At 31.9% G+C, this 16,824-nt stretch overlaps 1 protein-coding gene across 1 annotated transcript; it reads right to left on the bottom strand.

Annotated features, from left to right (window-relative positions):
- Positions 1 to 370: 370 nt before the first annotated feature.
- On the bottom strand, positions 371 to 5,522 carry LOC25483116 (probable pectate lyase 8). The gene is made up of 7 exons (XM_013611767.3): positions 5,258 to 5,522; positions 4,742 to 4,801; positions 4,031 to 4,105; positions 2,170 to 2,812; positions 1,915 to 2,018; positions 1,430 to 1,568; positions 371 to 1,215 (listed from the first exon to the last, which is right to left on the bottom strand). The coding sequence occupies exons 1-7, from the start codon at positions 5,365 to 5,367 to the stop codon at positions 994 to 996; spliced, it is 1,353 nt and encodes a 450-aa protein (XP_013467221.1). The 5' UTR covers positions 5,368 to 5,522; the 3' UTR covers positions 371 to 993.
- Between the last annotated feature and the right edge of the window lie 11,302 nt (positions 5,523 to 16,824).

Here is a 16,824-nt window from a genome sequence, read left to right as displayed (position 1 = left end):
TTGATTGTTAAACAAGCATGCCTTTAAATCATTGTGTCTTGTCTATAACTTTAATCCATGATGATAGGAATAAAAGCCAGGTAAATCTAATAGTAATAGGTAGTTAGCATTAGGTTATTTTTATATATATTTAGGAGGTTGAGGGGGGCCAATGTAGGTAACAAGGGTCATCATTTTAATTAGAAAGATATTAAGAGAGTATCAATCTATCATGTGCAGCACATGAACGAATCAAACATATAGATAGAGAAATGCAACATTGACAGATACTATGTTTAATGATTTACAACCATAATTGCATAACAAAAAGCAAAGATTACTTCCATTGACAATGAAAGAAAACAAAGGCTAAAAAAAAGTGACAAAAAGGTAAAAAGTGAACAACAACAACACAACTATTTCTATTCCATAATCACCATAATAGATAAAGTGTTTCCATTACTCAACTTTGACAATCATACTTTTTTCTCTTGTATAATTAACTCAAACAAAACAAAAGGTAAAAAAATAGCAAAAGATAAAGTAAAAAAAAAAAGTAAAATTATATATATAACTTGGCTTCTTGTTCTTGATATTCAAATCCTATAAAATAAAACTGAAAAGGACTGAACAAGTGTGTAAGGGAGACATGATTTGACATATGGAAAAATATGCATATGAATTTGGTGGGTAAGGTTGGTGATGAAATGAGGTGTGAAGAACCAAAAGGTAGAAAAGTAGAGAAGCGCTTCTGCACCTGCTCCTACAATTTTACATTGTTTGTTTGCAGCTGGAGCAAGTTGAGCAGCTAAGGTTTTGGTTTTGGTTTTGACACACAATAATAACATAGTGACATGTGTAATAAATGTACACTTGTCAAGAATGCAGGATATGATGCTGATGAAAAATAAGCAATGGATATGACATATGATACTATCATATGGTAAAAAAGAAGAAAGAAAAACTGAAAAATCAAACACAGAAAAATGGTTGTTTGTTTCCTTGGAATTTTTGTTAGCACTGACGTCCTCTTTTGCAGCCTAGTGCACCAGCATTTGAAGTCATTGTACCAACCATTGCAGAAGATTTTGCTCCTAAGCTAGAGGCTCTTGCATAGCTAGCTGAAGCTCCAGCACCAGATGCTGTGAAATATGCACCATTTAGATATAAGTCTCCCTCTGATCTCCAATTCCAACCTTTCCACTGAGTTTCAGCTGTTTCCACTCTCTTAGTTACCTGCCAATACCAAATTATCTCAATCAATTAGTAAAATTCAATATGCAACTCAATTAACTACGCGTTTGGATTGACAGTGAGTTTAGCATAATCACGGTGTGCTACGCTTGGACTTCAACAAAATCATGGTGTCGCCATAATTTCGCTAAACTTGCTGTTTTTGTAAACATGTAATTATTTAGTAGAACATTGATTCATTGAACTATTAATGTACCTCTTTGGCAAAAGGGTTAACAGGAGCATTGTATCTGTTACCCTGGCTGTTGATTGTGGGGTCAGCACTTCCACCAATAGCATACATTTCCCAGTGAGTATAGTCATTGTTCACCACATGGAAATAACCATGTCTACACCTGCATTTTTCATGATCAATATCTTGTTAGATTATAACTCATTTTTTTATTATACATGGATTTAAAAATATTCAATTTGGAGGAAATGTCCTATTCAGTTGTTGATTTTAGCTATGAATACACAAACAACTATTTGGCCCCATTTTGTGAATTCTTACAATACATGTACAAATTGTGTGATTTTTCTGAGCTAAAGGCAACTTAAAATTAATGCACCAAAAAGGGTTGTTGCAGACAACAAACCAACCTGTCTTATGGTTTAACATTTAAAGCATTTAAAGCATATACAAAGTGTGAAAGGGAGAAAAAAAGGGGGTCTCAAAATTAATGTTACATTAAATATTACCGTGGCATTCTCTGAATAAGACCCTCTCCAAAATGGTTATAAGCTATGGTCACTTGCATCTGCTTGTCTCTTGTGTAGGAGTCACTGTGTCCCAACAGAATCACCTGAATTTGCAAAAACACATAATTAACACACAAAAATGCAAAATGAGCCATACAATGCAATAACTACTAACTACTACATGTGTCCGTGTTCGACATTGGCACGTGTCGGACACCGGACACACATAGGTTGAAAAGCAGTATAAGAAAGTACCTCATTGTGGTGGGTGAAGTGGTTGTTAGAGATTGTTATAGCTGTTGAGCCCATGACAGCATCAACAAGACCATCAGCACAATGAGAAAGAGAATTATGATCAACCCAAATATGACTTGAACCAAATATAGAAACAGCATCACCATCAGCCATAGTCCTCCAACCAAAATGTGTTTCTGAGCTTCTCACCATAGCATTACCAGTAGGTTTACAATCATGAATATGAAGACCATGAATGATAACATTAGTAACATACTGAATAGTAATGCACCCTCCATTAGCAATATGCACATTAGCTCCTCTTCCATCAATTGTCTTGAAACTGTTCACAATAAGCTCTTGTTTAAACTGAATAACCATGTCTCTCTTGAACACAATCCAAAGTGGTCTATCTTGGATAACGGCGTGGCGCAAAGTTCCTGGCCTAGGGTTAACAGGGTCATCATCTCTTGGGTCAGTGACAACATAGTACTTTCCATCGCGACCACCAATGGCGTTTCTACCGAAACCAATACCACAGTCTGCTAGACGCTTCCTGTTTTGTTGCCAATTGCGGTCACAACGCCAGCAATCGTCAATAGGGTTACCGGTTCCACACGAGAAAAATCCAAGATTCCTTCTTTCAGTACTGTTCTGGATGTGCCTATAATATCAACCATATTGGTCAGCATACAAGTTCAATCAAATTATTCGAAGTTTTTGTTTACAACAATTAAGTGTGTATTTGATTTCACGGTACATGTTCAGATATTGTCAGACAAAATCGAATTGATTCGTTAAGTTGAAAATTTTACACTAACTTTTGGATCAAACTAAATATTAACATAATCAATTTCATTTAAAATCAATACAGATTGTACATGAGGTAGCAAAAAATGTTCTAATGTAAGAATGCAAATACAAACCAAAAAATTAAGCTTTATCTCATGTGACAGAAACATATACTTACATAAATTAAACAAGGCAGTTACATTATTGATAAATCATTGAATCTTATACAGTAAGCATACTGTATCAATAATTTATCCACATGATAAGGGAAGATAGTGAGAACTTTCTCTCAATTGTAACGGCTAATATTTTTGGATTTATGTGGAACATAAGATATATGGTGAATATGCTTTTTTGTCACTATTACATGGATCATGACCAAAATATGCTACTGGCATCACGTTGTAAGGAATAAATCACATGGTAACGTTTTTTATACACTAAAATCTATCACATATCTAGCATAAAAAATTTAATAAGAAATTATGTTACAAAAAAAAATATGTTGTACCCTTAAGTACAAAAGATTTATAGTAACTTATAGGCAATGGATTAGGCTAAATAAGACATTAAATTGGAAAAGAATTATAAGCGTGAATTACGGAAAAACCATGTGACTGAAAATATGAAAAGGAGAGTAGTCAAAGAATGTAACAACCTAAAAGGGTAAAACAATAAAAAGGGTAAAGTGATCATAAATACAAATGAATTGAACTATGTGAAAAAATGGAAAATAACGTGGCAGAGAAAATGGGTGAGTTGGGGTAGGGTGTTAGGTTTTATCTTACAAAGGATAGTTAATGTGAGCACACCACTATACCCTACCACATTACATGTCTAGTCCCTAAACCACGTGCATATGTTATCACATAGGTGCATTTACTTTCTTTCATCATAATTTCATATGAATTGACAATATAATAACGATCATCTAAGTAAAAAAATGTGAGTCCATGTCAATGCGACACGATGCAACACACAACAACGTCGTTAGATATTACAAATATTTAACGACTATAAAAATGCGTTGTATCGTGCATTGGCGGTAGGAATTGAAATTTATAATGAGAATGTAGAGAGAGGGACCCACATCTCAACCATAGAAGCCACCTCTTTTGGATTAGCCACAGCAGCACGCTCATTCAATTTCTCAGCTTGTTTTTCCCTGAAATAACACATGAAATTTCAAAATTAGTATCATTAATAAACAAACTTCTAATTTAACACTATCATTAATCATTAAATTAAAGTTTAAACAAATACAAATATTTAATTTTTAATGTATGTATATGATAAAAAATAAATAAATACTAGTATTAGAGGTACGGTTAAAATTTTCAGTCAAAACAATAAACACAAAAACCGTTAAAGAATTTTTTAAAGAGAGAGAGAATAGTATTTATCCAATTAGTTAAAAAGACCAAAATACCACTACCGTGTAAGGAATGCAGAGGTAATATTTTGAAAGGGTAATTTCGGTAAAGTAAAAAAAGTTTGTTGACAGTTAACGCTAGTGGTGTGAGAAGTTATATTGCTTTTTGCGTATGTCACGGAGAAAACACAACAGAGGCAAAGGAATCCTAAGAATGTACACATAACAGAATAAACGGTCCAGATCGAGAGATAAAACTAATAATCAACGGTCGTGATCGTTAGTTTATGGTACTCGATCTAACGGCTGATGATGATTATATAAAAGGTGAAATCAACGGTTGAGATTAACGGGTTTGTTTTTTAAGGTTGAAACTTGAAAGAGGGAACATGTGAAAAATTGTCAAAAAATAGAAACATAAACACTAACCTTGCCGCCATTGATGAATCGTTGAAGCTTGGTAACCTATGTGTCTCAGTTTCAACATTGCTGTAATAATAACAACAGAGAAAATTATGAGAATGTGTCAGAACAAGATCTTTGTTTTCTCTTCATAATATTATTATTAAATCAAATAATTAATAATAATTTAAAAATATCCAAAATGGGTTTTGTATCATTAAAAGAAAAAAAAAAAAAACAACATAAAGTACAATGTGGTTAAAAACTATAGGATGAGAAATTATAGTAACATGAATATGAAAAAGGGTTAAAGTAAGATCTTAATTTCTGTTCTAATTTTAACATGAAACTAATTTATCTTCCTTTAAAATCATTTTTCATTAAGCATTTTCAACTAGTAGCAAAAAATTTCAACTAGTTTTTTTGTTGTTTAAAAAAAACAACACAATGTAGCTGAAAACAAAAAACAAAACAATTCTGATTCAAACAAAACAAAACAGAGAAACAAAGAAAACCTTAAAAAACACAAAAACAGTGAAATACCTAAACTGAGAGATCTGTGATGAAGCCATAGCTTCATCATGAACAATGAACACAAAAAGCAACAAAAAGAAACAAACATTGAAAACCCATTTTGAAGAAGAAAACTCCATTGTTGTTCAAAAAAACTCACACACTCTCTCTCTCTTTCTCTCTCTCAGTACAATTTTGCTTTGCACAAGAAAAAGAATGTGGAAGCTGAAGAGAGAGAAACAAACAAGAAAAAGGGTCGGTAGAGAGAGAAAGATAAATTGTTGAATGGACTCGAGAGAACAGGTTCCAACATAACGGCCATTATATAGCCTCATTTGCATAACGTCCAATTTTTAACGCCGTTAATTAACTGATCGTTTTTCTTGTTTGGATTCTCTTTCTCTATGTAACGCCGTTAATTAACCTTCATTCTACTTCGCACGTGGGTTCAGTGACTATCACGTGCCATAGTTACTAGTAGTGTATTACTAAGATTAGATCTGATACGGTTCAACTATATACACAACTTTTTCTCTTTTTTACTTTTTAACCTTTTTTTACTTTATCCATTAGTTATTAGTTATTGCCTTATTCTTCAACTAACTAAAACGGTTTTTAATTTGTACGTGTACACAATTTATTCTATAAATCACATCATCATCATCATATCATAAATTTATAGTATAGGAGTACAATTTAATTTAATGTTTATTGTAATTTTACTACTTTTTGACTCATTGTAGTAATGTTACTAGTACTTCTTGTCCTTGTTTCTCATTTTACTTTATTTTGGTCTTTTTTTTTTTTTTACTCAAATGTTATTTTGTCATTTTAAACTTTATAAAGCTGGTTTAATGTTCTTTTTTAATACAAGATTTAGTTTTTTTTTTTTTTTTTTGTGAGGAAGGAGTTTTAATGTTTCTTAGGATGGTCCTATTTTGTCAATTTTGCTTTACTATAGTGCTTGTTAAAAAGATAACTTTATTATAGTGGTGTTATTTTTCCAATTAAACTGTCATTTTAATTTAGTGATTTCTTCAACTTTTTGCAAAATACGTACTTACTCTTTTTATTAGAACACAAAGACAAGTTTCTTAACAAAATTGGATGAGTGAGACATTTATGCATAGTTGCATACATAATACATCAACAAAAGGACGTTGTTTTGAGAAATAACGTTGACATAATTTTTTGATGTGGAGAGTGATAAGATGTGAAAAAATCGGACCTATTTCTGAACTTTAGCCTAATGGTATGGGGCATGGGCTGGGCGAGTGGCCTGATTCGCATCTCCAAACTCCAAATGATATAATATAGGTGTGGATATTTTAACACCATGCATAGGTTAAATAATTTTCGAATTAATTAATTAATTTTTTTTAGCAAGGCAAAATAAAATATATTAACACATGAAAGGAGTCGGCTCTCTAGCATAAGATGTGTCAAGGAGACCAATCAAAATTACAACAATAGCATTCGAAAACAAAAGGGCAAAAGATAAAATCAACCAATGTTCAAAGAAACAAGAGGGTACTACCACCACATCGGATAACTAAAAGTAAAATTAACATGCTTAACTTTCAACCACCAAAAGGAGAACAATTTAATTTTATTCCACAGTTGCGGAATTAACTTTACTTTATTGTTAAATAGACTATTATTCCTTTCGGTTCAAACAACCAAACACAAGAGAGCTAGATTAGCTGCAAAAATGAACGTTGAGGTATAAAACCTTTTGATGAATAAGCAAACTGAATAAAATGATCCAAAGTATGATGAGGATCTACTGAAGAGATACCAATTCATTCCCTAACAAGCTGCCAAAGGGGACTAAAAATAGAACAATGAAGGAGAAGATGATATGTTAATTCGTTATGGCCATAACCAGTCACACACAATTAAGAGTCATGAGGAATAATGCTGCGTCTGACCAAACTATCCTTTGGCGGCCACCTATTATGAAGAAGATGTCATGTACAAATAGAAACCTTCACAGGAATATTTATATGTCATATACCTTCTGAATGATGATGTGCATCTCCTGCCGAGTAAGCATTTGATACACATCATAGACTGTATATGTAACACCCCGTTTTCCCAACTTGAAATTTTTTACATAATAATTAGAGTAATCATCTTAAACAGGATGTCACACTACTTTAAAAGATAAATAGAGTATGATTACTAGTTATTTAAACATCTTTCATCAATAATTTAAATTACATCGCAACAGAAAACATTTAATTAAACAACGTAATGGCACAACGGCCTCAACATAAACAACTTATTAAACTCCATTCTAGATGGTTCATCAACATAAAATCATAGCAATTACGTAACACATGGAAAACAAGTAAGATCTACATCCCGTTACGTATCAGAGCGACCCTAAGACGACGTGTGAGAGAGTCAACTCACTTCAACAGCTAATCCTGGTTATCTGCACGTTACCCACGTAGAGGCAACATTCAAACAGAAGGGGTGGGATTTCACATTCAATAATAATAAGCGTATAATTCTTTAAAAGAATTTAACGACACATAACAACACCTATTCATCTTTAGTAAAACTAATAAACAATAATTTAAGTGAGAGAATTTATCAACACAGAACAACAACAAATCATCATCAACAATGCTTCACATAAACAACATAAACACCAACAATAAATAATATTGAAACTTCACATAGTTCCAACTATAAATCATCAATCGACTTCAAATCATCATTAACCATGCTTCACATTAACAACATAAACAACAACAATAAATAATATTGATACTTCACATAGTTCTTCATTAACAACTCATTGATAAATGACAACTTAACAACAACGACAATGCGACAACAACGACATCCACTCGACAATGCAACAACAATGACATCATCTCGACAATGCAACTGCAATAACTTAATCATGCATGTGGTACCAACCAGGGCATCAAGCCCCCAACATATAGAGCATAAATATACTCACAGGGCATCAATCCCCCAACTTATAGAGCAAATAGGCTCACAGGGCATCAAACCCTCAACTTAATAAGCTCACAGGGCATCAAGCCCTCAACTTTAGATGAGTATGCATGGACTCAGCAACCAACAACTTAGACAACTTTCAACGACTTAGACAATTTCAACAACTTATACGACTTCAACAACTTACAACTTAGCGACTTTGGCAATAACTTGCAACTTTAACGACATTGACTACAACAGTGGCAACGATAACAACAACGACTTTGCATCATAATATCATAATTCATCAATGTATACATTCATATAGTAATTCATTAATTATGAACAACATCATATAACATCATATTTATCAACATATATGATGACTGTGCATCAACACTAGTTTTTAGCTATGTTTATTTTACTTTTATGGCATTTAGAGAGACAACTGCTTGTAAATCATGGTGAAATCAGACTAAAACAGGAACAAAAGCTCAAAGAGAAGAACTGAGGAAAAGATGAAAAATTCCTAAGAGTGAAGCAATCGTGCCACATTGAAGGTTTCTCGTGGCACGATAATTGAACGTGGGACAAAGGATTTGCACTGGAAAGATCGTGGCACGAAGCAACATGCAACGTGCCACGATGCTAGGTTTTATCTGCGGCCACGTAGGATTAATGAAGCCATCGTGCCACGGTTGGATCGTAACGTGGCACGATGATGGGCTTTTTGAAACCCTAAAATTCTTTCTATAAAAAGCCAGTTGCGGCCAAGGATTAGGGTATTGATTGTGATTGCGATTTTGAGCATAGAAGACACTAGGAGACCGAAGAACTAGCCCTGAATCAGATACCAACTCATAGTTGGTCCGGATTTATGTATGTTCACTCTTATTTATGCTTATAATTGTTAAGCCATGAGTAGCTAAACTCTTAGTTTGATTGAGCCATGATGAACATTTTGTAATATATGAATTAGTAGTTGATACTCTCTTAATTATTAATGTTATTCAGTCTTTATTCAGAATTACTTGTGTTCATTGCTTTCATATAATTTCTTGTATGACTATTAACCCTAGCTTCTTGAAATTACATGAATTGATATTAGGAATTGAATGACTATTAACCCTAACTTTTAATCCTGAAATAGTAATCCTGTTTGATTCAACATAGGAATCTAGAGATAGGAAATTGAGAATCATGACTCATGAATTAACGTCTTTATTCGCTTCCGCGGTTATTCAATCGGTTTAAGAGATTAAAAGGTTATAACTTAGGAAAGGGTTTTGAGTCAAGAGATTGATCAAAACTACTTAGTTAATTTGTCGTAAAGAATAAATAGTAATTAGTAATAAAGAGAGGTAAACTACTCATATAGAACAATAGGGGATTCATCGGCTTAATCATTCATCTCCAATCATCTTTCAAACAACTTTCACTTACTTTTGTTACACTCAAATCATCTGCCTAGGGCAACCAAAATAACTTCTACATATCCTAAACTAATAACATATTTGCTATAATTGAAATTAATACAGTCCTTGTGGAACGATATTTATTACTACTTCGATAGTTATTGGTACACTTGCCAAATATCTATCAATATACATCCATATAATAATTCATAAATCATGAACAACATCATATAACATCATATTCATCACATCATATACATTCATACAATAATTCATCAATAATAAACAACATCATATAACATCATATTCATCACATGATAAACATCATCATATAACATAATATTCATCACAACATAGGTTAAATACTCTTAAACACCTTAATTGAACTCATAGTACACAAGCTTTGAAGTTTGGAGACAATCCATAAGTTTTGGGTTGACTTAGAAATAGTTATGCAGAATTTTCATAAAATTTCATCAAGACCACCTTGGAGTATTTTCATCATAACTTGAAAACCAAAAATCATTTTCAAGTCAAGCCAAAGCCACTGGAAAGCTAACACAATTATCTAAAACTTTCATGTTTACACCAAAGGCCAATTCAAAACAGAAACGTGTGAAAAAAACGCAAGAACATGAAATGAAACAGGGCATGCTGTCAGAGAGCAACTCTACGGGAACAGACCAGTTTTCACTCCAAAAAGCCCCAATTTCATCAACCCAAATCCCAAATTTGATAGAAAACTCTACCTATGATTATTCTACAACCTGAACACCAATTATTACCTTAGTTCATCGGATTATCTACTCTTTCAACAATCAATTTTAGTTTCAAAAACCTAATTTTCTTAACAATCTAAATTAACAAAACAAAAACAACCATGTTAAACCCTTTTTCAGAATTATACAACCCATTATTAGAGAAAGCTAGTCTCACCCTTACCTTAGAATAGATGATTCCGGACTCTAAAGCTTGCTCCTCTTCTCTTTCTCTGACTTCTCACTTTCTCCCTTTTTCTCCCAAAAAAAAAAAAAACAGTTTGCACGTATTCTAATTTTTCTAATCTTGACTCTCCCTTTATATATAATCCTTAACCTACTTATTTTTCTCTTATTTCTAATTCTGCCCTCCAAGCCTCATAATTCTATTTTAATTATTTTTCTCCACTAAATAATAAAATATGGGCTAATAATATATTTCTCCACTAAATAATAAAATATTTCTACACCAAATAACATAATATTTCTACACCAAATAATATAATATAATATAATATGCTACTAAAAACACCAACATATAACACAAAAATAACACACATCACAATAAATTAAAGTCTAGTTCGGCCCAACTCGTTTAATAAGAAGGCTAGACTGAAGCTTTTTATAAAGCCTATTTAATTAAATGGGATAGGGTAATGCTTACAAAAAAGCTTATTAAGCCTATCAGGTCGGCCTATTTAACTTCTTATATATAATATCTCTTCAATCATTAATATTTTTTTATAAATTTAAGCCTTCATATGATTTGGTTATTTACTAGCAGGTATATTGGTGTGATTAGACCTTCATAAAATTTCGTTATTTAATAGCAGACGTATTCGTGTGTTGTAGTAGGCTTATAGGTGTGGTTAGGCCTTAGAGTAAAATATGTTTTTAAATAGACTTTCAGGCTTCATCGAGCCTTTAAAAATGGTAGTCCATACATTAAAAATGAGCTCATGACAGGTAATAGGCTAGACATAGGCCTATACTTTTTGAAGTAGGTCAAGCTTAGGGCTTACAAAGCCCGACCCGACCTATTCAATTTCCACCCTACCTCTAATTCTTATTTCGTGAATTTTTGGGTTTGAAGTTGTAAAGAGAGTAGTTGCAATGATTTATGTTTTGCAATTTTTATTTTGCTTTTTAATCAAATTCCACACAAAGCGCTTACGTGGCAAATGCTTTATGGCTTTTTTTGCCACATTAATGTTGACCAAGTCAAAATCAGGAACGTCCTCAGTTTTTCAAAAGGGGAGAATGTATGGAGGTTAAAAGTGCGATTTTCAAACTAAATGGGCCAAAATCATTAATTTTGGATACTTGGAGGATCAAAAATGAATTTTAGTCATTTATATTTAAAAAACTTTATCTTTTTTTTTTAAAGGTCAGGGTTCTATTGATTGTCACTAAAGGAATTTCTCAGAGGAGGGAATCCGCTCTCATCCTACGTATATCATAACAAAATACGAGTTTTTTAAAATATCAATTGATTTTCTCACTTTAAACTTTATTATTTTTTAAATCTAAATCACAACTCCACAATGATGAACAACACATCAATCATTTAAATACATAAAATAAAATTGTAATATTTTCAAAGGATATTTCTAATTTCATTGTTTGAATGCATAGTTAATAACAAAGAGTAAAAACCAAAAACCAAACCAAGAAATTCCTTTTTATACAACAAGTACAGATAATATAACGACAGCTAACACATTACCCAATAAAAAACTATAGTTGAAATAGAACTGCACTTCATATGATTGATTCCAGGGAAAGAAACCATAATAAAAAGTGTCATTGGAGAATAAAATGAAATCACATGCAATAGGATAACAATAACAATAAAAACAAAAACCATTGATATTAACCGCAATATTATATCCTATACTATATAGCATAAACATATAATAATAAATAATGATATTAAAAAGTGGTGGGTAAAGAAAGGGACCACTGGATTCCAGTGGCAAGGATCTCCTTCCAAGGACATATCGAGTTCGATTTTTAGGGGAAATGTTTGGTCAGTGTGCACGTCTCTACGCATGAGCCAGCTTAGTCGTTCATCATTAGTGGATCGGAAACCGGTACGATAGGAAGAAAAAAAAAAGAGACCACGTGAGGAGGAGGTGGTGTTGTGGGCCATAGGAAGAGATCCCGGGAGTTGGGACCGTACAAATTTGGATAAACAGAAAACACTAATCTCACAGTTTACTGCTGATTTCACGCTAAGTCACAACGCGTAAGAATAAAGACAACAACCAATAACAATAATAATGTATAATATATAGTTTTTTATAATGAATGAAAGGAATAAAGAAAAATGGAATTAATTTAATATATAGTTTTAGTTTGGTTGATTGATTATTATTGAAATTGATTCCGCGGTAACGTACGTCCAAGATAGATGCGCGATAATCACGGGCAGTGACTTTCTTTTTAAGTTTAAGGACTATTATTCCATTTCATCATCCACTATGCTATCTATGTTCAACATTTCAACTCTTACTCTACCAACAAAAGTTACATCTTGTTTAATTTTTATGTTACCTACTCAACTAACATCAATTTTTTAAATGGGTCAAAAATGAAAACTGATGTGGCATTCTGTGTTTTATTACCTTGTAGTAAGAAGAGTTGATTTTGCCACCAATGGAGGTTGAGTATAGGGGTAAGGGTTAGACTTGGAAATTATGATGGACTAATGTTTACATAGTTACATTTGATTGCAAATTCATTATATTCGTAAGAAGTTGACTTATATTTCTTAATGAGATTCTACTCTTGACATAAGGATTTCATTGATGAATAATCTATAAGTATCTGTGTAATTATTCTTTAAGTTTTGATGTTAATTTACACCAATTCTGAGAATCAACTGATCTATATATTTTCATAAAGAAGAAACTAAAATTGATATATTTTGATTAAAAGTGAGTTAATTATAAAAGGTTTAAGTTTGGTTGCATTGAAGTATTAGTAAATTTTAGGTCAAATACCACTTTTGGTCCTTTTAGTTTGACATGATTCTCAAATTAGTTCTTTAAGTTTTAAAAATTTCAATTAGGTCCTTTTAGTTTGATAGAATTCACAAATTAGTCCTTTAAGTTTCAAAAGTTTCAAATAAGTCATTTTAGTTTGACAGAATTATCAAATTAGTCCTTTAAATTTCAAAAGTTTCATTTTTATAACATGAATTAGTCCTTTAAGTTTCAAATTAGTCGTCCCGCTCTATGAATAAACCAACCCAAATAGAGAATTTGAATTTGTTCTATAGCATGAGATGAATTTGCTATATCTTCAACCTAAATTAAATTCTACGTCCAGAAAGACTTTAATAACTTTTTTAACACACTTCAAATTACTACTGATCAAAGCAACAAGATATAATAATTTCATTGTGACGATAATTTATCAAAATATTGTTCTCTTTTATTAAAAGATATTCATGAAATATGAAACAGGATATTTTGTCCCTTTTATGAGGCGATTCAGCAATGGGATTTTCTTAATATTTTTAGAGATTGTGCCACTATGTGTGGGTCTTAAAGATAACTTTCCAAATGACAATTTTTTTTAAAAGGGCACTGAAAAGTTTTCCATTATTATTTTTCTTCTTGCGTTGCAGCTAGATTTCCATTCATCATCTAATTTGTTTTATATTTTAACGTCAAAATATTCCTAATCTTTGTTTTTCAACCTCCATATGTTGGTCCATGCATACGTATATGTACTTAATTAATAAAAAAAATATAAATTGGTCTTGCAAACGGTAAAAGACCAAAATCAAAATCTGATATTTTAACATGTAAAAAACATTATTTCACCACATTCGACTTAACTCTATTTGACTAAAAATATGGTTTGAGATTGTGATATATTGGCACACCCTAATAACTGAGCTTCATAAAAAGGGATGAATATAAAGCATTTAATTTTCTTTTTAAAAAAGGAAAAAAATAATATAACATTAATGTCGTATTCTAATTCAAAACCAAATCATTCCATAATTATGCCATATCTCATGCTCAGTATATTTACCTTATTTTGTTTTTATTGTCAAAGATTAGGTTCTTTGAAGTAATCAAATTTGAGTATGAAACCTGCAGTCAAAGATTGAAGACTTGCAAGGCTCTTAACTAAAACGAGCAAAATGAAGAATAGAAGCATAATAGGCAACATGTGAATGCATCTATGGCACATGTGATATAGTGATAAATTCAGAATTCACGTAGACTTTAAAGAATACAAATTTCAGGCACCGATCAGGCTAAGATGTATAATCTTGGAAATATGTATACACATTGTATCTATATGTACATTTTTGTTGTTGTCTTCTTCTTAGTTAACATATATTTTTGGGCTTAAGGGCTCATAATAATCTAGTTTTGGAGGTTAAAATAAATAAAGTCGGAACCGTGGCTCTTCTAACATACTCTTTTTAACACGCTTTCTATAATTGGTTGGATTTTAAATAGATCTTACTAAATTCGTATAATACTTGCATGATTTAGTGAGATCCATTTGAATTTCAACAAAAGAGTGTGTTGAATACTTGAATTTTAAATTAATCAGTTTAACTTTTGTTTTTATCTATTTTTTGGTACTATACACTTTTCATCACATCACATATGTTAAATATAATGAAAATGTTTGAACGACTGAGTATGAAAGATATCTTGGCGTAACAACAAAAATGAAATGATGAGGGGAATAACGTATGGTGAGGAGTTTTTCATTAAAACAATGGGGTGTCTACAATCGACACTCCAACAATCAAATCAGTGTAGACACCCCAACAATCAAATCAGTATATGAGCATAGTAGTATGAAAGATTAGAGTTGCATGATCATCCATTTGAGGACCGGGAAAGTCCTCTCTTATAAGTGAGGAGTGGGAGTCCTTGGAACGATGATCCTTAACCGCATAGTGTTTACATATTGATTCGAGAAGGAGACGTTTTCTTTGGGATTTTGAGGCCCTTGACCGTTGCGAGCACAACTACTTGTTGTGTGAGGGCGTGGTTAATTCATTTTATGCCATAGTGAATCGGGCATAGTTTTTAGGTCTTCGATTGGCGAGCAAGACCTTTTGAGTAGTCCATAACATAATGTATACCTAATAGGATTACAAATTTAACATTTAACAATTTTAATTCATAAAAATTTCTTTCAATTGATACAACATTAATCGTAGTAGGTAATTTCATTTTATAAGTCTTGCATAGAATATTTTTTGATAATAAGTTGTACATACAATTGAAAACAGTTAGATACATTGAAATAATAAAGTCAATAATTTTTAATTTTGATTCAACATTTAAAACCTCGTGAATGACTTCTAATTTTTCAAATAGAATTTCTCCACCAATATAGGAATTATCACGTTTTAAATGACTTTATAAATATCAGCATAATTTAAAATATTTATTATATAATGATCTAACATTTCAATACCAACAAAAAGTAAAATTAATTTTGGAATGATTTGGTTTATTGATCTCACAATGTTTGAAAGCAAGATATTTTCCTATGAGCACTTTCTTGAAAGCTTCAGTCGGCTATTGCTCAAGTTATGTTTGGGGAAGTGTTTTGCAAGCTCGTATGTATGTTATTGAGAAAATGGGTATTTAGAGAGTAGGTGATGGTCACCTAATTCATATATGGGAGGACAATTGACTTCGTTATCAAAATGGTCACAAGATTTGGCCACCTAAACCTTCTAATTGGGAATTATGTTTGTTTCGGATCTCACGATATTCGATAATGGAATGCTCCTCTAATTAATTAAAAATTTCTCCCTTTTGAGTCTCAACAAATTCTCCAGTTGCCAATTTCTTTCTCTCAACTACAAGATGAGTTTGGGTGGGGTGTTTCACAATCTGCTATTTTTTCCATGAAGAGCGCATACCGTTTGTTAGAGGCAAGGCGTGAAGTGTAGGACATTGATCAACTAATGTGGAAAATAAAAGGTATTCCAAGACACAATCATTTTTCTTGTAGGATTTTTTATGAAAAACTACCGGTCAAAAATGATCTTCTTAAAAAAGGAATCAACTGTGATCCATTGTTTGTTTTTTGTGGGCAACATAATGAGACAATTTCGCATCTCTTTATGAAATTTCACTGGTCAAAGTGGATATAGTTTGCTTCCTCTTTGGGCTGCATTATTGCTGGAATATAACAATATCGAGGATTACTATAAGTAATTATATTTTTTTTATAAAGTAAGAGCAAAATGACAGCAAAAAGAGAGGCTTTTAACTAAGTTGTTAGCCTACTCTAATCTTTTGCCAAGTGCTCATAATTACTATTAAAAAAGGGAAAAAAATACATAAAAATTGGGGGGACATAAACGTAACCCAGTAAAACACTACAATAGTGTAAGTCGACCCCAAACGGGTGATAAAACTTAAAATAACACATAAGTCTATCAACCTATTATTAATCCTAAAACTAACTA

Source organism: Medicago truncatula, chromosome 1 (genome assembly GCF_003473485.1).
Source record: "Medicago truncatula cultivar Jemalong A17 chromosome 1, MtrunA17r5.0-ANR, whole genome shotgun sequence".
NCBI classification, from domain to species: Eukaryota; Viridiplantae; Streptophyta; class Magnoliopsida; order Fabales; family Fabaceae; genus Medicago; species Medicago truncatula.
Note: the sequence above shows the minus strand (reverse complement) of the source record. Positions and strands in the feature narration are given on the sequence as shown.

Excerpts from the sequence above, each read along its gene's own strand:
- LOC25483116 (XM_013611767.3), bottom strand. The coding sequence starts at position 5,367 with ATGGAGTTTTCTTCTTCAAAATGGGTTTTCAATGTTTGTTTCTTTTTG. Across the intron at positions 2,813-4,030 it reads GTGGCTTCTATGGTTGAGAT|GCACATCCAGAACAGTACTG; the intron begins GTGGGTCCCTCT and ends TTGATATTATAG. Across the intron at positions 1,569-1,914 it reads CTTATTCAGAGAATGCCACG|GTGTAGACATGGTTATTTCC; the intron begins GTAATATTTAAT and ends TGAAAAATGCAG.